The 24363-nt window shown below is 45.3% G+C and overlaps 3 protein-coding genes and 1 non-coding gene across 7 annotated transcripts in view; all 4 read right to left on the bottom strand.

Moving 5' to 3' along the window:
• Window positions 1-472: 472 nt before the first annotated feature.
• rpsa (ribosomal protein SA) lies at window positions 473-4057 on the bottom strand. Of its 2 annotated transcripts, none has more exons than XM_036533560.1 (8): window positions 4025-4057; window positions 3088-3259; window positions 2749-2867; window positions 2059-2304; window positions 1492-1620; window positions 1204-1372; window positions 818-865; window positions 473-644 (listed from the first exon to the last, which is right to left on the bottom strand). In XM_036533560.1, the coding sequence occupies exons 2-8, from the start codon at window positions 3218-3220 to the stop codon at window positions 550-552; spliced, it is 939 nt and encodes a 312-aa protein (XP_036389453.1). In that variant the 5' UTR covers window positions 3221-3259; window positions 4025-4057; the 3' UTR covers window positions 473-549. The 2 variants fall into 2 exon arrangements, with proteins under 2 accessions (XP_036389453.1, XP_036389459.1); XM_036533566.1 differs by having other exon boundaries at window positions 1213-1372.
• Window positions 2399-2538, bottom strand: LOC118794227. Its single transcript, XR_005005755.1, has one exon. It is a non-coding gene; the product is annotated as a small nucleolar RNA SNORA62/SNORA6 family (small nucleolar RNA).
• A 5873-nt stretch (window positions 4058-9930) lies between the features above and the next one.
• Window positions 9931-18594, bottom strand: slc25a38b (solute carrier family 25 member 38b). 2 transcript variants are annotated; one of them, XM_036550684.1, is made up of 8 exons: window positions 17752-18594; window positions 16666-16777; window positions 13713-13837; window positions 12818-12902; window positions 12362-12541; window positions 11149-11317; window positions 10645-10811; window positions 9931-10236 (listed from the first exon to the last, which is right to left on the bottom strand). In XM_036550684.1, exons 2-8 carry the CDS (start codon window positions 16678-16680, stop codon window positions 10114-10116), a joined length of 864 nt encoding a protein of 287 aa, XP_036406577.1. In that variant the 5' UTR covers window positions 16681-16777; window positions 17752-18594; the 3' UTR covers window positions 9931-10113. The 2 variants fall into 2 exon arrangements, with proteins under 2 accessions (XP_036406577.1, XP_036406576.1); XM_036550683.1 differs by lacking the exons at window positions 16666-16777; window positions 17752-18594 and adding an exon at window positions 14552-14775.
• Window positions 18595-19301: 707 nt separating this feature from the next.
• The window catches only part of myh9a (myosin, heavy chain 9a, non-muscle), a 30429-nt gene continuing 25367 nt past the window's right edge, over window positions 19302-24363 (bottom strand). For both annotated transcript variants that reach the window (XM_036536452.1, XM_036536460.1), the window contains 10 exons: window positions 24074-24286; window positions 23678-23890; window positions 23347-23508; window positions 23097-23225; window positions 22913-23001; window positions 22549-22672; window positions 22118-22326; window positions 21861-21969; window positions 21066-21238; window positions 19302-20710 (listed from right to left, as the gene is read on the bottom strand). In XM_036536452.1, coding sequence (XP_036392345.1) covers window positions 20605-20710; window positions 21066-21238; window positions 21861-21969; window positions 22118-22326; window positions 22549-22672; window positions 22913-23001; window positions 23097-23225; window positions 23347-23508; window positions 23678-23890; window positions 24074-24286 — 1527 coding nt within the window. In that variant the 3' untranslated portion in view covers window positions 19302-20604. The remainder of the gene's footprint in view (window positions 20711-21065; window positions 21239-21860; window positions 21970-22117; window positions 22327-22548; window positions 22673-22912; window positions 23002-23096; window positions 23226-23346; window positions 23509-23677; window positions 23891-24073; window positions 24287-24363) is intronic.

Here is a 24363-nt window from a genome sequence, read left to right as displayed (position 1 = left end):
ATCAAGTGAGAGCTAAATCAAACAAGTCAATAAAACTAGCATCCATATCACATACCCAGGCCCAGGGTTAATACACTGTGGACCATCCCTCTGCCAAGATGTGAAAATGATGTTCATGTAACCAATGGCAATGCCCCATGTCCATACCCTTCTCTCCCTTATAGCTGCATCCCATAACTAGACAACATAATCCCCTCAGAAAACAGTACGAGTCAAGGTACTCATTTGGAATCGAATGCTTCTGTGCATTTGTCAGACATTCCCTTCCACTCTGGGACACCTACATTTACACAGAAAGTCTTCCCCCATGTGAACAAATGTACAGTAACCACCAGCCTTCTGAAAGCTACAGAAGCGAGCCTTTGTCACATTGTGACCTTTAAGTCGCTCTGGGTAAGAGCGTCTGCTAAATAATGTAATGTAAATGTAATGTAAATTTTGAAACAAACCTAAATAGACACCCATCACAAAAGACATTTTTTTAAACAACCATGTTTATTGATTTCACTTGAGGCAAGCTATATCACATTGATGTTTCATAAGGATCGCCTAGGACCAATCGGCAGTAGCACCGCCCCAGTCAGAAGCCTGGGCAGTGGGGGCAGCTGACCAATCTTCAGTGGCAGGCTGGGCACTCCAATCCTCTGCACAAACAGAACAGACCCTCATGAGCACATGGTCCAAGAAATTTTAAACATACTTCCAGTAGCCCAATTAGTCTATGTTTAAACATCATGAATCATTTTAACACCAGAATTTTATTTTAGACACAAAACTAACTACAACATCCATCTCATTCTAAAAAGTAAGAACTCACCGGCATATACCTCGGTGGCAGCTGGGTTAGCCTTTGCAGGGGGAGCAGCTGAAACAAAGTAGTGGGATTTGAATATTTTGCGATATAGCAAATCAAGGCAGAGAAATTGATCAAACAAACCAAAGCATGAAATTCTGTACTTTCAATATGGCAGGGTGAAGTATAGTACTTACAGCTGTTTGAGGCACTTTCGGATTTAATCTTACACTAGCTGATGACACCACAGTGCTTGAGTGAAGCTGGCTGCCGTCTTTCAATTGTATGGAAGAATCTTGCTTCTCTTCACTTAAGATTTGTCATGCAGTATACCTGTTCGAGTGCGGTAATGTAGCAGCCTGGTACATTAAGTGTGAAGTGTCACACCGGTGCACGCAAAATGTCCGTACCCTCCATACCTGCCGGGAACTGCTGGATGGGGACAGAGGGCACCTGCACGCCCTCAGACCAGTCAGCAACCTCAGGCTGAGCAAACTCAGCCACAGGGGCGGTCCACTCTCCCTGGAACTCCTCCTTCCCGACAGCCTTCTCCGCTGCAGCCTGTTCCTCCTTCTCAATCTGCAGGGGGGAGGGAAGAGGGCGATTCTCAAATGCTCACAATGCACACATTCTAGGGCTGACATGAACGGAGGGTGCATCTGAGGCTTTGTAAAACATTGTGGTGTCCTGTACATTACCTCCTCAGGATCTCTGTAGAAGTACAGATCAGGCATGACCTCCCATGGGTGCTCCCTGGAGATGGTTCCCCTCATCCTGAGCACCTCCCTGGCAAGCATCCACCACATCAGACCCACAGAGTGGTGTCCCTGTAACATTAATTTACCATTAGTGCAAAAGCCACATTACACCCTGAAACAAGCATATTCACTACTTCCTTGGCCAGTTTCAAAAATGGAGCAGAAGAGAGAGACACCAGTAAAATAAGTTTAATCTGCACTGAGTACCAGGCTGTAGCAGCATCCGATGGAAATAAACACCGGCCAGTGAAATACAGGACAGGAACACTGACTTATCTGTGTTGTAAAATTAACACCAATGTGCACACAGTGCAGTTTAAAATTTTAAATGTTGTAAATATGCTGTTCCAACAGCACAGGGATCACATGCTACTGCAGGGTACTGCCAGTAACATGGCAGATATAACTATGCATCTGGAGTTAAGCTACATAAGAAGCTGTCCTAGAAGGCTTTGAGTTATACAGCAGATTGTTTAGGGTACTAGTGAAGCAGCATGACCATCACACCTTGTTGTTGCAGGGGATGGCAATGTCCACGTATCTCAGAGGAGAGTCCGTGTTACACAGCGCAATGGTGGGGATGTTGACGTAGGAGGCCTCGGTCAGGGGCTGGTGATCGGCACGGGGGTCGGTGACGATCAGGAGACGGGGCTCCCGGAAGGCAGCCTGGATCTGGTTGGTGAAGGTCCCGGGGGTGAAGCGCCCAGCAAAGGTGGTGGCGCCGGTGGCAGAGGCGAACTTCAACACAGCTCTCTAAGAGTACAAAGAAATTTCACTCTACACACACTAGCAAGGCTAAGACTGAGACGCAGCGATTAACTGACAAAATTAACATGGAGAAGGTGTGCAGTGTGGCTCAGGTCACTATCAAACCCCAGTCATAGGTCAGAAGCCCTCATGGTGTTAGCGAAAACCTGTCCAGCTTGCTCTAGCACACTTCCGACACCTGCCCGCTGACCTCAGCGCCAGGTTTTAATAGTGTGCACTTTAACAGTGTTGGATGCACGGCATGCGCCGACGATAATAAAGCTCAGCCGAATCAGCATTTCAACAACAATGCCAAAAGGGTATTACACAGAACAGAGAATATAGTTAATAATGTTCTTAATGTCCTTACTGACTGCAGAGAGAAACAGGATTCCTTACCCTACACTGCAGCATGCATGAATATCAAGTTAATCGCACTGTGGCCATTACCTGTCCAGTGTTCCTGGAAGAGATGACGCAGACGTCAGCTGGATTCTCAATGGCGACAATGGCACGAGCTGCCAGAAGCAGCTTCTCCCATGTTTTCTTCAGGTTGATAATGTACACACCTGAGGAGACGCCAATGTCAGCATGGCGGACATTTACATGTGGGGAACAGTCCATAATCTGGCAAAGGTCAAGAGACAACACCACTCTGTACTGCCCCTGAAAACTGATCCAACCAGACAGAATTCACAAGGCACTATCACATATTACACTTTCAGCATCACTGCTTTAGGTCCTCTAGCAATTCTGCCTTCAGGCATGCCACACTTGCCACACACTCACCATCAGACTTCCTTTTGTACACATAGTGCTCCATCTGGAAGTCCAGGTTGGTTCCTCCCAGATGGGTTCCTGCTGCCAGGAACTTCAGCACATCCTCCTCCCTCATCTGCAGCACGTCGAGACCTCCGGACATCGCGACTACTTTCCCTGGGCAACGAGTAAAGCGGGAGAGCTGCAAAGAAAATACGACATAAAGTCATCAAAAGTGTTTTTTTTTTGGGCGGGGGGGGGGGGTTTCCTTATTTCCTGGCTGGTAGGCAACCACGTGATATTAGCAAACAGCTAATGAGAGGGAGCAACGGCAGATTCCAGCATGCAACCCAGTACACAAAATAAGAGGCAACGTGTTTCTGAGCATTACCGAAGGCCAGCCAGGAGACAAGTCGCTCAAACATGGGTGTAAATACTTGCACATAACCATCAGCACAAGGTTCAAATTTCTGCTTTCATCGCGGCTGACCACCTTATAGAGCCCTGCGTGTACACTAACTTGATAGAAAACTCATTCGTACCATGTATGTTTAACAGGGTGGCTAGCTGGCTAGCCAACTTGCATCCTAGAACATGAGCAATGACAGCAGGTATGCGAAAATGTTAGCTAAATTAATGGTTACTGGACACACACAAGACAGTAAATTTGCGAAATATAAATGTGGCATCTAAACGTCTTCGATGGGCCGTTTGCTTCATGTAGCCCAGCGCGGCTTCTCTTGAGAAGCGCAGCGTGTCAGTTATGCGTGTCACTCCCGCCGCGTGCATGTCCTAGGCTTCTCGGCCTTGGATTCATTCGTCAAATAACATCAAATACCAGCTCGTATTCAACTAAAAAACGCCGTAGAATACTTCCTACAGTTTATGAATAGAACTCTGTGCTAGGAAACGTGTGTATAAGCATCTTTCTCCTGTTTTAATCCACAAATACGGAGTTTCAACTCACCACGAGACAACGCCGTATGGAGATCTGTACCACACGGACAGGAAAAAGACCGATTGCAGGAAATGACGTCCATTTTATACTCCGCCAGCGACCAATGAAAATCAGCAGTTTTTCCTATCATGTCCGCACGGCGCTGTAGAATACAATGGGTGGGTCCTCGGTGAACAGCTCAGCAAGAGTTAAGAGCTCAGTTAAGAGCTCGTCAATGTAATATTCTGCGTGTTTCTATAGTCTTCTATTAACTGCCGAACAATGTGTCCTCAAAATATAGTTTGTCTTATTTATTTTATTTGACTTCTTGATGTTATCGCAACATCTTAACCTACCGACGTAGATATTCTGTCGAGTATGGATTGATAAAATCCCACATCTCTCCTCATTAATTGATTCACCACCTCCTCTTTTTGATGTAAATATTCACCTGCACATTACTGTCTTTAAAATGTTCAAATGATTTGGGCGGATTTACTTGTTTGTTTTTTTTCTCTCTACATTATTATATTATTATTGTCATTTGGCAGACGCTTTACCCAGAGCAACTTACATAGGTAACGGTAACAGTTTTACATGTACTCTGTTTATACAGCTGGATATTTACTGAGGCAATTCTGGGTTAAATACCTTGCCCAAGGTTACACCAGCAGTGCTCTGGTGGGGAACTGAACCGGCAACGTTTCGGGTACGAGACTTCTCCCTACCGCTATGCTACACCAGTACAACTTTTAAAAAATAGCCATATCATTGTGGCATGCAGTTCAGTTAGTTGTCAAACTAAGAATGTATTCCAACAAAACACGGGTTTCCGTGTGTATTGTGTTGTAACACAGATAGGCTCTGTCCGGAAATGCACCCTTATCTCCTAACCCTTTCCTGGAACGTACACTTCACGTGACATTGACTGTGTGGTTGTTTGACATCACTTTAGTGATTTGTCGTGGGCTGTCCTTAACTTTTGATCGTATAATCAAAATCAATATGTGGGCAGGTATATGTGATACCTTATCTCCCAGCCGTAAATCATTTTTTTTCTGCATAGAATACCCCAGAATAACCGAGCTGCCTAGGTCCTTCCTGTGATTGGCATCCTCCTGCCATTCTCTGAGCACACAGATGAGTTATGCACGCAGAGACACAGTGCTCCTCTCAGATGGTGGTTGACTGCAGGAAGAAATACAACCATTTTGGAAAACATAGCAAATCCTGGCAGTTTGATATCCTTGGGTTGTACAACATAGCTGATGATCAGAACAGACAGTCCTGCACAGTCAGGTGAAGATAGGACAGAAATTCACAAAAATCTCACTTTTCCCTCTTGATCTGTTATGTCAGCACCCCCACATGCTGCATGAGCACCTGATACTGTCCCAGGAACAGTTCATCACTCCAACTCACCTCCAGGCCCTCACCTTCCACCGTCGCATTCACCTCCATAGTTAGCCAGGGAGCATGAAGAAGTGTGACAGTTTGGTCATTGCGAGCACCTTGGTGTGCTTCGTGTTCAGGAACCTGTTTTAGAACTACCACCCCTGCTCTACCACCCACCTGCAGAAAAATAAAATAAAAAGCTGTTTCCCTATCTTCTAAAGAAGAAAGGTATACAATCAATGTGTCCTCCCAGTTGTAACTGGGATCAGACAGCAGGAGCCTAACAAAAGCCCTTGAATATTAAGTAAGGGGTGCTCAGAGAGGAATGGAGAGGATAATAGTAGAGTAGGTGTGCGTGAGGAGACAAAAGAGGTTCTTGGATCAGGGAGTAAACCAAAGATATAACTCCAAATTTAAAGGGAAAATGTCACATCTGTCACAGAACAGATAATAGATGGACTGCTAGGAATACTGAGTGGTAGTGAGAAGGAAAGGCAGAGAATCAGCTGGAGTGATGAGAAAAGTTGCTGAGATGGGATAGAGCAATTAACAATGAATAGATGCGAGTGGTTGAAACTGGTCGCCGGCTTTGTCCTTCAGTGAACTAATGATCATGGTGATTTTACACCACAGCACTGCAAACCTTTCTGTCAGTACTTTCACATAATGGCCACTAGATGTCACTCCAACAATGTAGCGTGACATGCTGTCGGTCGGACGGGGACCATATTAAGACAACGGAATGGCAAGACCATATTAAGACAACGTCGAGACGTTGACTCCTCGGTTACAGAGTGTCCTTGTGTTGTAACTTTATTTGCCGAGAGATACAGAGTTCAGGTTAAGAAAATACGACGTGTACACAGTGACTGTGCAAATTGTGCTTTTAGGGGACGGTGGGTTTTGGGGAGAGAAAAGGGGGAATTTGAACAGGGGATGGGGGATAACAGAGAGAAAAAAAGAGTTGAAAATGTAGAATTCAGAATATAACGGGAAAACTGAGAAAGAATGGATCGGGTGATCAAGAAGGAACATCTGGGGAAAGGTTGTGTGGACAGGGAGTGTGCCACACAGATATGCACAGGAATAACATGGTATGATTGGGGATACATAAATGACTGGATAATGGGGGGAGGAAAAGAGGGATTGAGGGTGATAGGACAAGGGGGAAGGAAAAAATTAAGGAGTCAAACTGAGTATATCTATACAGCAGAATAGATAATGCTGGCCTACTGTTTTGTGCACATTTTAAACTAATTTTGTAGTTTAGCAAAAATCCCTCAGCTAAGTTAAGACTTTGTGTCAGGTGGTTCATATCAGGACACATTCCAAGATGAAACTGTAAAGTCTGCCTTTACTTACAGTAGCACCATTGCACCATGTTATGCAGCTTGCCTTTTTAACATTGCTCAATACCAGAATTGTAAAAATAGCTGACTGGGCAGGAAGCTGTTGTCGTGATATTTAAAACCAGGTCCTCTCTGTCTTTACTACACATTTGCAAACTTGAAAAAGCCTTTGCATTGTACACTTGACATTCTTTACTCAAAAGAGAATTTTAATAATAAGAATAGTTAGTAATCACTTAAAGAGACTGTTTAGCAATCACATAAAAACAGTAAGTAAATATATCATTTTTATTCATAGTCCTCCTGAAAGTTGAAGTGCCTTTTCTGTTTACACTTCTAAGCAGATTTATTGGTGTATATTTCTTGCTCAAAAATGTAAGGATATTCTTTCCAGTTCAATTACTTTTTATGCCTGTAGACAAAACGCACAATATCTTCCTGAAATGGAAAAAGGTAAATGCTTGTATAAACTGGCTGCAATTATGAAAGGTGTACTGTAAAAAGGTTAGGTCCCATACAATCAGCTAATTTCAATTGCAAGAATACAATTCTAAGAGTAGTTTAATCCACATGCCTATCTGTTAATAAGCAACTTGAAATGACATAGTTCTCTTATGAGTTACATGACTGCATAAGGTAATTATATAGGCTGTACAGAATGTATACTTCAGAACATCAGTAGTATTTCATAAAAGATGTTATTCTAAATTGTGTGATGAGATTTCTACATCTGAAATTGGTAATATATTGACTATGTTACACTCTTTGGTGTTGCTTTTTCACTGGTTTTACTTACAAGCTCCCAGGTCTGCCTCATTCAGCCAGACTTACAGATCAGACCAGACACATAGCTAATAAGTAAAGATTTTTGGCAAGCCCCAATGTGGCGAGTCTTGAAAACTATCACTAATCATTCCTGTATAGGAAGAAGTTGAAATTTCTCACAAGGAAGGACACAAAAATGAAGAGAAATTAGGCCTTCCCCTAGCTATCTATCGATTTATATAGAAAATATGACATATTGTTATGAAATTGGTTTACAGTGAACAATTTCTTGCTGTAGACATGCAGAGAATGGAGTGAGAGAGCAGGTGAGAGAGAGAGAGAACAGCTCGCAATCCTGCTGACGCTCATCTCAAATGAGCTGACTTCTCTTTCTCTGGCCAGTCTCCTTTGATCTCTCACGCCTCCTCTCCTCTTTATTTATTGCTGCTTAACCCTCTCCCCCCGGCCCCTCTTATCTTTGCCGAGCAGCCCTGCCGCGCAGATAAGCACCACTGTCCTTAGGTGTGTCAGGGAATGCGCGTTTACGTAATGTCTGCAGCCATGCATCACCAGCAGCACGCACTCCATTTCACATCACAAAGCTTTTTAAAGACATTTATTTTGGAAAAAGAAAAAAAAAAAACCAAGCCATTTTCTTTCATTTTCACTTGTGCAAAGAATTGAGAATACCACATTGCTGAGGTCACTAAACAGTTGCCACAAAGGCATTGATATGCTCCGTTTGTTGGGAGTTCTTGTGCATATGGGGACTCTGGACTCTGTGTGTGTTAATCTCCGTCAGCATCACCCATTGCCATCTCGGCTTTGCCTCCTCTCTCAGTGGGAACAGTCAGCTGCGTGGCTGTTCGTCGCAATGCCTGTTTTCCCTCAGGATAGCAGGACCCCAGTAATACTGAGGACCCCTCAGGCAGGGACTGTCACTCTCTATTTTGTCAACACACATAGCATGGGGGACAATGAGAGCAGGATGGGTACTAAACATACAAATGCCAAAGCCATGATGCGAACACACTGAAAATAAAAAAAAAAAACTATGCTAGCAAAGAAAAAACCACAAAACATTCATGAACAACTTTGGATGTGTTGATGAAGTAATACAGTAAATGATACCAAAATAAAAGCTTTATTAAAAAAAGAAAAGGGTAAATTTATTCGCTCGGATGCACCAGCTGTCTGAGCAAAACCACACCCAGACACAAATCCACAATGACAATGATAACACTGTTAGAGACAATAATTGCAATACTCTCTCAATAACAAGGCGGCAAATGTACAGTTGAAAGGTTACAGCACGGTGTGGCATATTGAAGAACAGCACAGCACACACGGAAAAGGCAGCGGGACACTTGTTCCACAGCAGTGGCAAGTGCTCCAAATGTCAGCGGCTGCAATGATCTGGCTTGAGAGTTGAATGAATGTCTATTCCCCTATTCTAAAGTGCATTCGCAGACATGGAGGTGGACTAACATGAGACGGCACACATGCTACACTGGCCTTCTCGTGCCTTTTGTAGCCTTTGTATAAATTACGACAAAATGTGCATCTGGAATGACCCAAAGCCACTGAATCTGGAGTGCAACCCCAGAACACAATCACATAAATCACTGAACGTCACACTACGTTTTTTTTAAGCCTGGAGTGGCTCAGACAGTTGATGTGAATAGAAGTTGCAAGGGATCACCTCTTTGTACTTGCAGCCAATCTTTATAGCACAGTATAGTACACTACACTCTTGTCCCACAAAAAGCCCAATCCAGCAGAACTGAGCATAGTAAACTTTAGTCCAGTTCAGAGTAATATGCCATCAAGCAGTAGTGTCCTACAGTCCACTGTTATATAGTGCAATACAATAAAAAAAATCGTCAGTCCAGTACAAAGCATTCTATACCACACTCAAGTCAAAAGCAGTTTGCTCTGATTGTCTGTGCTTTAATAGAGTCGTCAGCCTGTCAGCCTGAAAATGTAGCACTGTGTCCACCTGTCAGTCGGTGAGTCTGTTCCCCTCGTTCAGCTCCGTCTCGGTCAGAAAGCTGCACGTACACTGCGGTAATGGCACAAAATCACTTAGACGGTCTGTCAATCAGTCGGCAATCAGTCACTGTAGTGGCCGCTGCAATCTGACCATTCACTCTGTGCGTATTTCAGAGAGTCAGTGGCACTGTCTCTGATGGTGCGAAGCACACCTTGGCTCTGCATACAGCCATCGGAGACTCACTCTTTATATCTCCGACATGGAATAAACCAACACAGCCATTCAGGAATGTCAGTTCAGGGTTTAGAGTTAAGTAATGCTACAGTGACAAGACGTCATATACACGCACACAGCCACACGTGCGCACGTGTGTACACACACACACACACACACACACACACACACACACACATTTTCTGTATCTGTCACTCCTGATAGTCATTTCTCAGCTCCCCTCCACAGCACTCCCTCAAATTCTCTTTTGTACAAAACATGTCCTTTTTACCCTCCCTACCCTGACCACACACACTTTCTCCTCTTCCTCATACACGTCCTCACAAACCCTCTACATATGTACCGTTCCCCCCTCTCCCTCCCTCCATCCACTCTTCTCTTCTTCATGACTTCAGCCCCATCCGGGCCATTAGCTGCTCGTACACTGTCCAGGCCATGGCTGCCATCAAGGTCCTGCGCAGGGACCGGGGCACCGCCCCCCGGAAGAACCCCTTCAACCCTTGCTCCTGGAGGACAGAGAGAGGAGAGAGGAACAGGAGGACAGCAGAAAGAGATGGTGACAGTAGGTGGGCGGAGGGAAGAGGAGGGGGGAGACGGAGGGAAAAAATTAACACTGAGTTTAAGTACTTCTTTAGATAGCACCGAGTTTGAGTACTGCCTTCACATCACACTGAGTTTGAGCACTGCCTGTACATCACATGGAGTTTGTGTAATGTCTTTAATATTGCAGATGGTACGTAACCTCTTCAGCGTGTGCAGATATAGACACAGAGTCCATCTGAGGTCCACCAAAGATCAATAAATCAATCAATTTACAAAACTTGAAAGAATATTCCTGAGGCTCTCACACTCTCTCTACTACTCTCTCTACTATAGCAGCCTACAGAAGCAAAGTAAGCTTTACTGGGCCTTACCGTGTAAATAAAGCGCACAGCGTCGCCAGTCCTCTTGTACAGTTGCGGGCTGACTTGGACGTGTGTTTTAACGACATCGGCAGGCTGAGTGACAAGGGAAGCCAGCACTCCTGCCAGCACACCACAGCTGAAATTCACCAGGGGGGTGTAGGCGGAGGAGGTGATTTCTGAGACAGAATGATCAGCAAAATTAACCGGGGCCCATTAGAACACACACTCTGCAGTCTGGAGATCTGAGAAGCAGGAATATGCCATCACAGTACATCATATCAAAATGAATACAATGAAAGCACTGAAATAGAGTAAATCAGCAAAGCAAAATAAACTGAATGATGGAATACATCAAACTGAATCTGTCAACAGCACACGAAACAGTACAGGTACTACAGCTACTATGTGTAAGGTCTGTTTCAGTCAGAACTAACACACTCTTGGTCTGGTTGTAGGATATGACACACAAACACACCCCACAGTTAGGTGTGAAAGGACGGTTGGAAGACTGACCCTGTGGCAGGGACCTCTTGGTCTGGCTGTAGAACATGACGTAGATGCCAGAGAAGGGGGCGTCTCTGAGCAGCGTGGCGGTCAGCCCCGAGAACAGCGCCCTGGGCCCCTCCGTCACGTACACAGTGCGCAGCGCCCCCAGCACCGTCACGTAGTTGTACCTGCCGCTCTGGAACACAACAATTGCAACAGTCTTTCAGCTCACACGTCACCTGAGCGTCAGCGCTACTATGGAGTGGCATTACTGTGCCCTTCCTGCTATCGTCTGTTCCGCTAACCTTCCCTCTGCTCCTTCCTTTCCCCACCTATGTGTGGATATTTCCCAGAATTCCAACGTTCACTGCGATATTTACAGATCCAGCTGCTCCTGAACGTGCCTGTGGCCCCAGCTATACCTCAGTCCAGCCTGGGGCTGGTCTCCACTTGCTCATGTTATAAAAAATTATTTATATAGAATTTTATGAGAAATCTGGATTTTGTCATTTATTCATAACTCCCAATGATAAACAGAAAGGTCTTTCCGTTTTCTTTTTACAGTACTGGAAAACATTGCAAAACAGGGGGAAAAGTATAGAAAATTAATTCAGTAATGTCTCTTTGAATTATTCCACATACTGTAATATATGCTGTCTTCTCAACCATGAGATGGAGCGCTCAACAAAAGACACGGTTCAGTTTAAGGCAGTATGTTTAAATAGCTAAATACCTAACAATATACCCTGGATTTCACTTCAGACAAACTTATGATTATGGAACTAACACCCCTGTGCTAATTACATGTGAATTCACTGTTGCCGACTTACCTAACTAGGATTAACTAGAATTGGAGCAGGGCAGCAGTAATTCCTCAGCAGTAACAAAGAACAAAACGCCAACACATAAATCAGTGCTACATGAAACACCAACACATTGAATCTCCTCCAGTTTACACATTTCAGTCTCTTTCAAGCCAGCTACCATACAGACAAATGTAAATAGCATGCGCGCACAGAAGATCTCAGAACTTTGCAGGCGCTCTCTGTCATACTGTATTAACCGCTGGCATGCTGGGGTGGAGAGAGAGACGCTGTTGGAAGAGAGCTGGGGTTGTGTCTGAAGGGAGACGACACAACGGTAGCCACGTCCGCCTGAACGTGCCCTGCGAGAAGACAGCATACACGCCCGTCTCCTCTCCTTTCTCCCCCGGCCCGACCCCGGACAAGCGGCCCCTCACCTCGAAGCGCGTTTTGATGACAGTGACGGGCAGCATGCAGACCCCCGCCACCGTCCGGGCCCCGGCTCCCAGCAGCACCGCCTCCACGGCGTTGGGGGCGCGTTCCTGGAAGAAGTGCTGCTTCAGGGAGTAGAAGGTGCTGAAGTAGATGCCGACCCCGGGGATGCAGCGCATAAAAGACTGGGAGACAGAGAGACATGAAGGTCTGTCAATGCTGTGCTCTTGTGATGGACGACAGACAGTGAGAATGACAGGCACACTCTTCTCCTGCTAAGATCCCGCTAAACAAATTAATTACGTAATGCAACGCTCCAACTATAGCAGTTCATGTGGTCGTGGCTGGTGGCGATTACTCCAAACATACCGCGACCTCAAACTCTGGGTGAAGCCAACGTGGCAGGAGACCCTAACTGTTACACAGTGAGTGCTGCAGAAATGGGAAGGACGGATACGCACCGGCGAGACTCCCTTCCACAGACCCAGCAGCTTCTCTGTCCGCACAACATTGAGAAACACTGCCATCATCCCCACCTTTGGCGAGCTGAGAGAGAGAGAGAGAGAGAGAGAGAGTAAATACATGCAGACACACACACAGACACAGACACACACACACACACAGAGGGCGCATCAACGCTGCCACTGCGCCCGAAGAGGGGGCGGACAGGAAGTAAACACAGACAAGAATATCTACTGGGCACTAAAGCAGACACTACACCAAGAGAGGATAAGAGAAGAGGGTTCAGATTAAATCAGTAATGCATATTAATCAACTGACACAAAAGAACTGACATTAACAGAAAGAAAGACAGAGGTTGCTAAAGTACTTGAGAGGCTGTATGATGTCCTGGACTTTATACAGTCAGTTTGTGCATTGAGTAGTATAATAAAGGATATGTGTTAGACCATGTTTAGTCATACAAGATCAGCCACGACACTATGAAGGATCAGTCTCTATGTCACTGTGTTGAGCTACATAAGATCACCCTATGTACATTAAGCTATGTAAGATCAATCTATGTACACTGAGCAGTGTACAGTCAGTCTTTGTATATTGAGCTGTATAAAATCAGTCTATGTACACAGAGCTGATTATGGTCAGTCTATGCACACTGATCTGTGTAGGATCAGTCTATGTACACTGCTGTAGATGATCAGTCTATGTGCACTGAGGTAATTATGAACAGTCTACATACAATGAGCTGTGTACGGTCAGACTACGTGAACTGCCGTGGAAGATCAGTCTATGCACACTGCTGTATATGGTCAGTCTATGTACACCGCCATGGAAGATCAGTTCACTGAGCTGATCATGATCAGTCTACGCATAGTGCCGTACAGCATCTCGTCTCACCCCGGGTGCATGTTGTTCTGCAGGGTCTGCAGGCGGGTCTTGACGAGGTCCAGCGGCTGGAAGAGCAGGGTGGAGCAAGTGCCACTGAGAGAGCCGCACATGAAGGCTTTGAGAGCGGGGTGCGCCTGGGGGCACAGAGGGGAGAGAGGGGTTAACGCGCTGCACACACGTGCTGCGTGTAAGGGTGTCGTCGACAGCGTGTGACTGTCGTGTGTGCTCGCGTGTGCGTGGAAATTTGAACACGGAGGGGGATGAAGACGGGGGGGGGGGGGGGGGGGGGGGGGTGATGGGCCGGAGAGGGGTTAACACACAAACAGAAAAACACAAGGTTCACCTTCGACACACATTGACTGAAACAAAAGCTATTTACAAAACACATACTTGCACATGAACATACACAGGTCACACATACAAAGAAAACACACTGTGTACGTGTACACACACACACACACACACACATACACACACGCACGCGCGTCCACACATGCACACGCACCAACAGTGAGCATGATGTAGATGCATACAGACAGTCTACACAGACACAGAGAGGAACTGTCACACTGAATAACAGTATTTCAAACACTCACTATTTACATGCTTGGCAGACACATCAAGACCAATAGTGTGTGACAGGCACACACATACACAGCCAAGCTCTAAATATAGATATGCAAGGACACACTGACACATACTGACAGACAAACACTACAATTTGGAAAGGCTATATATTACCTGACACGCATACACATGAAATCTTATCACAAAAAACTATCATATGGCACCACTATATGATGGGAAACGGACAACCTCACACACACGTAACTGTCTCTCTGCCCTACCTTTCCACCGCTTGGAGATTTGGCTTGTGAATCTTGTTTTTCTTGCATCTCTCCCTCTTTTACTCTCTCCCTCTCTCTGTGCTGCTATGAACAGCATATTAGAGTATAAGCCTCCATCTCTCGCTTCCTCTCTCCACTCTCTCTTTCTCTCTCTCTCTCTCACACAATGCCTAACTCTCCCCCTCCCTCTCAACCCACATCAGCTTAATCCGTGGGTTTCTATGCGCCTCTCCCCCTATCTCTCTCGCTCCCTCTCTCTCTTTCTCTCTCTCTCACACACACACACACACACACACCATTCCACTGCACACGCCCTCTCCCCCTATGAACCATTCCCTGCCAGCCTGAGTCTTTTTAAAATGCCATGAGTCATACAGTAGCTGTTTTTCTGCATGTCTGCCTGTGTGTCCTACTATGTGTGTCACTGTGTATACACTGTAATGTACAGTGTATACATGTAATGAATGTTACCGTCTGTGCTACCTCTATGTAATACAACATACTGCAATTTAAAACACCACATATGTAACATAGAACATGCTGCCTAGGACTGTGTAGAGTATGGTAACCTATGTTGTCCTGGAACATTACCCTGTTCTGTAAAAACACACTGTGTTTAAAACACATTGTGGCTGCCATTCCAATACCTTGGACTTGAACCTACAATCACATCTCTATCCTTCTCGATTCCTCTCTCTACCCCCCCTTCTTGCCCATCCCTTCAAGTAGAGGCCTCAGCAACAGCCAATTGCCACCCGTTCCTGGTCAGACACGGCCAATAGGAGACTGACAAAAATGGAGGCTTGGCCTAACTCTACCCTGAGTGGCTTGTCTCTGGGGATTTAAGGTGGTACGGAGGAGTTGACCCATTTCACGTAAACAGATATACAGTGAATTCATTCTGTAGCTCCCAAAAAAAAAACCCTAGGAGTAGCTGTGAGGTGTAGCAAATTCACTGCAGCTTTAATGTGAAACTAATCCGCCTGGGGGGTTTCACAGCTGAGTAAGAGCAGGAGGCAGGAACACTGGTGGTACTATATGGGAGGGCCAGACACACCACACAGAGCAGCGACCCACATTTGTCCAGAAATCTTGGCTAGGAAATCTTGGCTCACGCAAAGGGCACACGATACATCAGCTGACCCACAAAACTGTTGGGAGTTGTAACAATGATCCTTTACCACTGGAGGGCCGGAACCGTGCTGGCTCACTAAGTTCAAGGTCTGGGTGAAGTACATTATCTTTCCCGTAGTGTCGACCTGTGTCAGGGCGACTAGCGTTACTGGTGCAGGCTGACATAAAAGCCAGCTGTGGGCAGAGTTGGCAGAGTGAACTGCATATCTACAGTAGGTTGCTTCTGTCAGCAACAGAAACTGATGGAATGAACACAGAGGGGGCACACCACCATCGCACAATCCCAGCAAAACAGCCAGATGTAAATCGACTCTGAATTGTCAGTTCTACGCTACTCTACACAAGGCTATACACACCAACCTCGACCTCGAGAAAGGCCCTATACAAATTCAAAAACCCTTGTTATTACAAGCAAAATATATGCCTTGAACTGCAGACTTTATCAAGATCTAGCAACGTGCATGAGCACAGACAGTAACTTCTTGGTCAGCAGGCTTTGGCGGTTGATGCCAGCCCGGTTCCAGCCCTACAGTGGAAAAGGGGCAAAGGGGTGATGTCCCACAATAGTTTCCTCTTCATTGAACACATATATAACACACAGACCGCAGACCATTCTGACCACCAGCAGAGAGCTCTGTGTGAATTGCTTCTGGTAATTCAAGCAGTGATCACATTGTCACAAACTCAAATACACACATACGATTAAAATTAAAATGCTCAGGTATACACTATACTTCTGTGTACCAAGGCAAAAACACACCCTTGCAACAATTAAGATTACACATTTATTATATGCGGTGAGGTATTCACACTCCAATCTGAATTTCAAGTAAAGTTACAAGTAACGCCTTAGCAAGTCATTTTGCAGGGGCATCCTTGGCAGATTGCTTACCAACTGTTATTTACACTGTACCCTGGATAAAGCTAAACTCTAAATGAGGCCTTGTTCAACACACGTATAAACACATATTTATACTCACCACAACTAGCTCCATAATCTTTCAAAGATGCTCTGTAATCCTGCTGAATCGATATATTCCGTGAATCACTCAGTGTGTCAGTGCTCTGCCGATCTCGTGTGCTTTACCTCACCTAAACAAAAGAAAATTAATTTAGAGCTTTGGCTACTGAACTTGGTTGTGAGAAGCAGTGTTACGTTATTTCCCATTTACTATCTAACAATGCACACTTTTTTTCACGAGAGCCCCGGGAGTTTATTGACAGAGAGTGATCAATTATTGACAAAATTGGTGCGTCAGAATAAATGACGTACAGTTTAAGCATTAACACACCTCCCAACACGTGTGGTTTGCCCGCTAAAGGGATGGCTGGTTACGTGCATCTAGTAGCTACCACCGAATACAAACTGCTGTTCAGTCAAACGACAAACGTTACACACGTAACACTTCGTTACACACATAAAATGACCGTCAGAAAGAAAATCATATGTTCAGAAACATTTTTAAAAAACCATCAACGTACTGCACATACAATTAACATACTTTGTAAATGAAAAACGTGGTCTATGGATTTAAGTGCTGATTCCAGAAGCGCCATGTTTCTGTAAACTGACATTGCGAATTCCGTGTTTGGTAAGATAAATCTGGCTAAATGTTTGCACCATATGAAGACCGAGAGCGAAAATATTTGCAATTTAGCTAGCTCGTATCGTTTGCTAACTCGAATTACAGCATCAAGCTTGTTGTTGACAGAAAACCGGGCGCTGTAATGACATTTAGCTAGCTACAAACCAGCGATTGTGACGGTTAATAAAAACTCATTACGGACGTGAAACGTTACTCTGTCTATCGTTAGCAACACCAAACGTAGTTATTCAGAGTATGCTGGAAAGTTAACTGCTTGGGGCTGGTCCTGACCAGCTACTGATGGCCACTAATTAACACACTATGCTAGCCAGCCTGCTAGCTACGTACGGTGTCTTGAATATTTACAGGACAGGGCTAGCTATCCAAGCAGTAGTAACGTTACTTTAACTATATATAGCTACAGTCACGGTGTTGTGGATATGCAAAACAGCTAACGTTAAGTTAGCTAGTGACACTTACCTCTTTCCTCTGGCTGCTAAGGGCCAATAATGCGATCACACAGGGCAGGCATCGTTGCGGCGTAGAATGATATTTACGTTATAGCTAAACTTTCGGTGACGAGATGAGAGCTAAACTGTACTATACTACTAATAATATATTCCTGTGATATGACACTGAAGCGGGATCAGCAAAATCAGCAACTTTAACAAAAAAATCACAAGATTTCAGACACGACGGCTTGGTATTGCGAGGAGAAGCGACTGTGACCTTATGACTTTCTTCCTGATGCGTCTCTTGCTCTGTCAAAAGTTCCGCACCGGTGGGATGTGTTCAGAAGTTAGCCAACTACCTAGCTGGACTAACCTTCAATTACTAGGATCAATATACTAACTATATATTTATCAGCGCTAGTATCCGTGGACTATGTTATCAAACCTCGTGATGCTTTCACTGCCTCCCTAGTTAAAATAACACCGGTAAATTAGCTTATATTTTTACACGATAACTATAGCAATTAGCAAACTAGTTCTGTTCTGACTTCAGCCAAGTAGTCCTCTCTATGAAAAGTTCCTCGCTAGCTAAGTGGCTAGTTACGTCTCACAAGAATGACGCAATTTCAGCTAATATGACAGCTCGCTTATCACACGTAGAAATTGGCTGCTAAACTTTTTAAGTACTGTAGTCTACACTCGAAAAAGACTCTCTTCAAACGTTGTAGGGAATTGTCCTTCGTCGGCCGATGTTATTCTTATTTGCTATCGCTGTATTTTTGAATCTCTGTCGGCAAAGAACTCGGATGTCAACTCTACATTGTGTAAAAACGCAGTGTACGCAGAGCTCCCTCGTCCCACCCCTTTTCTACACCAGACAACGCATCGACCGGTTGCGAACCGGTTTCAGCTTGATTTTACCGTGCAAATCATTTGGAAAGAGAGGGGAGGAGAACTGAGCACCCAATCTCAGGTCCTCAGAGCCCCCTGGTGGCGAGACTCTACACACTACGTGCAATACGTGGATTACTTCCTGTTCCTACGAAGTTTGTCAAATAATGCTGCAACCGTAAACAGAAATATTCTATTGCCTATACAGGATACTGCTCATTTATGAGTTATAAATTGCAATGACTGAGGATGAAGGCAAGTGAGGCCGTTTTGGATACTGAAGACACACACATGGTCCCACATATATGGTCCTTATCGATGCATCTTTGTGCAAGGGGCCACGTTTAAAGAATAGATTTAAAGAAAGAAACTTTTTTTAGAGTCAACTTGGCAAAGAAAGTAGAATAAAAAAATACACAGGTAAAAAGCAGCAGTTGAGAAAGCTCTCTTTATTACAATTACAGTAAATCTCATGTCATATTTTATACTGCAGTATCAGATCTCCAGATAAAATAAACAGTACAAAATACGTTTTAAGTGAGAGATTATAGAAAAATATGAATAAATCAGTTACATTTTCTCAATTCACAAAGCTAAATGCAGCTCGCTGGTCATTCTTTCACCGTCCCATTTGCACCATCACTCAATTGCAAACCTGCTCCATTACACTATTACAGACACATTTACTATAGTGACACCTTCTTACTTCCCTCTCCGTGTAAAAACAGAATGAAAAATGCAGACAGGGGAGGTTCCGAGAGAGAGAGACTACTACAATGGAAATATAAGGAAACAATGGAGTTAAAGGGAGGAAGTCCCCCCTCCACCCTCTATATTTGACAGCTCAATGCAGAACAGTGCGAGAGAATAGTGTGTGTGCAGCGAGTAAAAAAAAACAAAAAAAAACCCCACCACCCTATCAGCCCCAAAGGCAATCTGCAGAAACAACTGCTTTTCCAGAAAAATCTCTAAACATCCTACACAGTGTAACTAACGGTGGCTTAGCCTGGATGTGTCTATAAATGCATATACCTCATATCCTTTCGTTCTTCTTGTTTTGCATTTGTTTCAAGTGCAGTATCATTGTTCACCTTTTCACATGTTCCCTGATGACTTGTGTGCATATCCAAATGTAACAGCAATCTCAAACCAGTGCTTGGTGCAAACTCTGCCTCACCACTATTGTCTGCACATTAAGTCCATATTGTATGGCTTTTTCCAGCAAGCTATGACATACATCTGCATTTTTCCCCCACATTTTTTGCACTCATATAACATGCAACATACATTTTAAATGCAATGCCATTTTAATGAACCCAAACCATTATTATAAGGTAAAGTAGGAACGGTTAAGTGGAACACAGTACATTTAGCACAGAAACCCCCAATACAAAGAGAGGTAGAGAGATATAAAAGGTGGCAGGGCTTTTATACTTTTCACAAACCAATATAAACTTTAGAATAAAATACATATCTCCTTTAAACTGCAATATTACTTTGGTCACCTTAACATCCTATATTTTTGCATTTCTTTCCTAATTCAAAGTAGAAAAATAGATCCAGAAGTAGGAATATAGTTAGAATGTTTCCTTACAAAAATATTCACATTCATATTCAGGAGAAGGAAAAGAAAGAATTTGGCCATCATTGCTATATCTGCATTTGTATAGATTGTGTAAAGATTTATGTAGTTCTTTGCATACACTGTCTTCCTGAGCCACTGTGTACATTAGAATGATTGTCACAATATGAATTGGGTACTCTATCTCTGTATTACAGTATTATGATGAAAAGCATTTAATGTGTACATGTATCAGTGTATGTGTTACGGTGTTGTGCGTGTACAAAGTATCTTGGCATAAGTATTCATGGCCATTTATACCCGTGCACAGTGTTGCCAGTGTATCCTTATATGCGTAAGTGAAAGTGTGCATGAAACAGTTCACTCATATGGCCAGCGATGGCACCGTGACAGTTAGTGGAAGGCAGATCACTCCATTTTGGGCTCAGGGGTTTCGCTCTTGATGTCCTCCTCGTCGCTGTCCGCTCCTGAACGGCCAGTCGTGCGCCGCATGGTGAAGGGCAAATCCCCACGCCTGAAAATGAATTAAATCAACAAATTGTCACCACAATGATTTCACCATTAAGCAATACCTTAAAAGATACATCCCCCTCATCCATTCATTATAAACAATTTATCGCACGTAAAGCACTACACATCTTGACAATTCAGACCTCATGTTACAGTACATCCTCCGCGTGGTTTGTCTCACAGCAAGAAGAGTGAAAACAGGACTCAGATTAACACGAGACTTCTAAAGCAGAACCGATCTCTGTTTTCCATGCTCAGATACTGTCAATTATTACTGGTTGTCAGCGGGGCTTGTTGTGTACAAAGCAGAGACTCTGTAGCAACACGGTTCAGCAGCTTTGAGAGCGGACCAGACGTACCTGAGCTTGCTCCTCAGACTGCTGACCTCGCGGTTCATGGCGTCAGCGGACTCGGTGGCGTCCTCCAGCTCCCTCTGCAGTTTCCTGCGGTAGGCATTGGCTCGGGTGGCCTCCTCCTCCGCCTCCTCCAGCTGCCTCTTCAGCTGCTTCATCCGGCTGTTCAGCTTGTCCGCCTGTGGAAATGGGGTCAAGATTAACGCCGCACTGCCAACAGCACATCCATTAAGTACTGAAAGTTTAAATGTGCTTTCAGATCCATTACCACCATTCCATGCCTTATTTCAATAATGCTAAGCGTTACATCTTAGTGGGGTATATTTTGTTCCGTGGTAGACTGCACTACCAATTATTTCCATTGCTCTCTGTTGCAATGCAGAGTTGGGGAATTTAGACTGACATCAGAAATCAATTTACCCCCTTCAAAAAAGCCAAGTTAAAAACAGATGTTATTTCAAAAAAGGCAAGGTATTTCACAATAGATTAGAAACGGCTGCTTCCTGGTCAGTTTTATGAAACTCACACAGTTAAACAGCTGTGAAAAATTGACAGCATGTTAATAATTTATTCTTACCATCATAGACGTATACTACGCTTCTACGTCTCACAAACATTAACAGTACAACACTTTTGACATTTCTAGTGTGCCAGTTTCCAGCACTAAGCAGATGCAGAGGTCAGCTGTAATTTACTACCTGGCATAATATATCAGTATAATTTACTTACACCTTCATTCACAGTTAAACCTTGGCCTCACGTGTGCGTATTGTGGAATACAGTGCGAGAGCCGTGAATCACCTGGTCTTTGTACTGCTCAGTGTTACGCCTCTCGTCGTCAACCTGCAGGAGGGCCTCCTTCATTTTCTTCTCCGTGCGCCGCACCAGCTTTGAAGCCTGCTGCCTCTCCCTGAGGGAGCAGCGATAAAGGTTGGAAAAAATAGCAGTCCCAATTTAAAAGGTGTCCCATAACTCCTTCACACACATAAATGTCCAGGCAAAGAAAAAGCTGACAGAGACAGGACAGGATGGCTGCACCGAGCAAGCCGCGTTCTCACCGGGTCTCGATGTCCAGCTGCTCCTCCAGTTGGGCGATCTTGGCCTCCAGGGAGGTGATGTTGGCCTTGTACTTGGACTTGATGGTTCCCTCCAGGTCCTGCAGCTTGATCTTCAGCTCCTTGTTCTGGCGGTCGAGCTGTGAGCGCAGCCCTTCGATGCGCTGGGAGTTACTGCGCTCCGCGGTCAACTCGGTATTGATCTGGTCAGCCTGAGAAAGGAAAGAGACAGTTGGCGTTAAAAGTTCATTTTTTCCTGCTGACCTGACATGCCTGAGAAGCTACAATAACATGATAGCAAAATGTAATGATCCAAACTGTCTCTACATAGTCTGCTATTGTTGGTTACCCCCCCCCCCCCCTTCCGCTCCCTTCCCCTCCCTTATATGGTATCATCTCCTGTGCTACATTCCACCGTTCCCTACTCTCAGTACCTGCAAGGTGGCCCTCTTGAGGCGGTCGTTCACCAGCTCCGTGTTACACTGCTCCTCCTCCAGCTCCTCCTCCAGCTGGGCGATGCGCGCCTCCAGTCTCCTCTTCTCATCCATGATCTGGGAGCTGAAGGAGAGAGGGGGGAGGAGGCGAATCAGAGAGGGGGGGGAGGAGAGGGGTTGGAAGAGATGGCCTCATTAGCATGAGCTGGATTGAAATCCAAAAAGTTGGTAATGATGATGTGAACCAGCAAAACGTATCGCACAGTCCATAAACTTCCATAAGCTCATGTCCAAGGCTACGACAATCACTCAAACATTTTCCAGCAGTCACACACAGCAGTACAAAGCGCGCAGAATATCATACTTCTTGCTGGCCTGGCTGTTGATCTCATCCTGCAGCTCGTCTCTCTCCAGCTGGGTTTGCCTCTTCATCCTGTCCGCTGCAGCCAGCTCCTGAAGGAGGAGGAGGAGGAAGAGCGAGGAAGAGTATGTCAAGAAGGGAGGGAGGGGAAGGGCTGGGGTTGGCGATGTTAAGGATGGATGCTGACCTCCTGCAGTTGAATGATGTCGGCCTCCATGGTTTTGATCTTCTTCTCGTTCTCCTTGGCCTGGTTGAGGGTCTCCTCGCGGGATAAGCGGAGATCCTCCAGCTCCCGCATCAGGTCCTTCATCTGGGCCTAGGGGAGAGATGGTCCACAAATCTTGCAATCCCTTCCTTAAAGAAGCTGGTGTGTCATTCAATGACGTGGAATATGTGTGTGTGTGCACGCGCACATACGGACACAGCTCTGACAGTACCTGCAGTTTCTTAAGCTGCTTGAGCGCATCGTCCCGGTTCTTGTTGGCCATGTCGATCTGGCCCTCCAGGTCCTTCAGGTCCAGCTCCATCTTTTTGCGGGCAGCGACGGCCACCGAGCGCTGCTTGCGTTCGTCCTCCAGCTCCATCTCCATCTCCCGGACCTGAACAGAGCAAAGGAGGGGCAGTTTACCCGAAGTGTACAATCGTGAAGTGCGTCAGGTACATCAGGAATCCTCCTTCACCCGCAGAGGCCAGGAAGTAGGGCCAGGCTGTGTGAAAAGCAGGGATCCTCCACATGTACAGACTGCGGCTCTACAAGGTCTACCGTACCTGTTTTAAGAGCTGCCTCCTCTTCTCCTCACCCATCTCGTCACGGGCCTGCAGGTCCCTGTCGAACTGGGCCTTCATGGCCTGCATGTTGACCTCCAGCCTGAGCTTGGCGTCCTCCGTGGCCTGCAGCTCGTCCTCCAGCTCCTCCAGCTGGGTGCGCATCTCCTCCAGCTGTTGCTCCATCCCTCGCTTCGACTTCTCCAGCTCGTGCACCTGTACAGCAAAGGATAAGGGGAGGGAAAAACTGATGGTGATCATCACATACATTACTGTATTTCTACAATTTTACACAGCCCACAACTGATTGGTATTTGTGGGGAAAAAAAATATTAAATCCATAAGATTTCTAATGACTGATTTCACACTGTTTAAATCAAATATGAGCTCCCGACGTACGCTTTTGCCAACGTCGTCTTTGGAGGACACCAGGTCTTCCATCTCGGCACGCAGCAGCTTGTTGGCCCGGTCCAGCTCGTCTCTCATTTCAGTCATGGTCTCCAGCTCTCGGGTCAGCGCCAGAGCCCTGGTCTCTTTCTCCCTGGCCTCAGCCTCGGCCCGGTCCCGCTCTTCAGCATACCGGCTGGAGATGGTCTTCTCCTCAGCCAGCATCTACAGAGGGAAGAAGGCAGGTGAGGGTATTGCTTTGATGCAGATGTGTGCAAGTGTATTTCTTATTGATTTAGGAA

Source organism: Megalops cyprinoides, chromosome 1 (assembly GCF_013368585.1).
Source record: "Megalops cyprinoides isolate fMegCyp1 chromosome 1, fMegCyp1.pri, whole genome shotgun sequence".
NCBI lineage: Eukaryota > Metazoa > Chordata > Actinopteri > Elopiformes > Megalopidae > Megalops > Megalops cyprinoides.
The sequence above is the reverse complement of the archived record's forward strand: the minus strand, read 5'-3'. Positions and strand labels throughout refer to the sequence as shown.

Excerpts from the sequence above, each read along its gene's own strand:
- slc25a38b (XM_036550683.1), bottom strand. The coding sequence starts at position 14,599 with ATGCAAGAAAAACAAGATTCACAAGCCAAATCTCCAAGCGGTGGAAAG. Across the intron at positions 13,838-14,551 it reads AATCTCCAAGCGGTGGAAAG|GCGCACCCCGCTCTCAAAGC; the intron begins GTAGGGCAGAGA and ends CTGTGCCCCCAG. Across the intron at positions 10,812-11,148 it reads CAAGAGGTCCCTGCCACAGG|AAATCACCTCCTCCGCCTAC; the intron begins GTCAGTCTTCCA and ends ATTCTGTCTCAG.
- rpsa (XM_036533560.1), bottom strand. The coding sequence starts at position 3,220 with ATGTCCGGAGGTCTCGACGTGCTGCAGATGAGGGAGGAGGATGTGCTG. Across the intron at positions 2,868-3,087 it reads GTACAAAAGGAAGTCTGATG|GTGTGTACATTATCAACCTG; the intron begins GTGAGTGTGTGG and ends GCGTCTCCTCAG. Across the intron at positions 1,621-2,058 it reads CCATCCCCTGCAACAACAAG|GGACACCACTCTGTGGGTCT; the intron begins GTGTGATGGTCA and ends TTAATGTTACAG.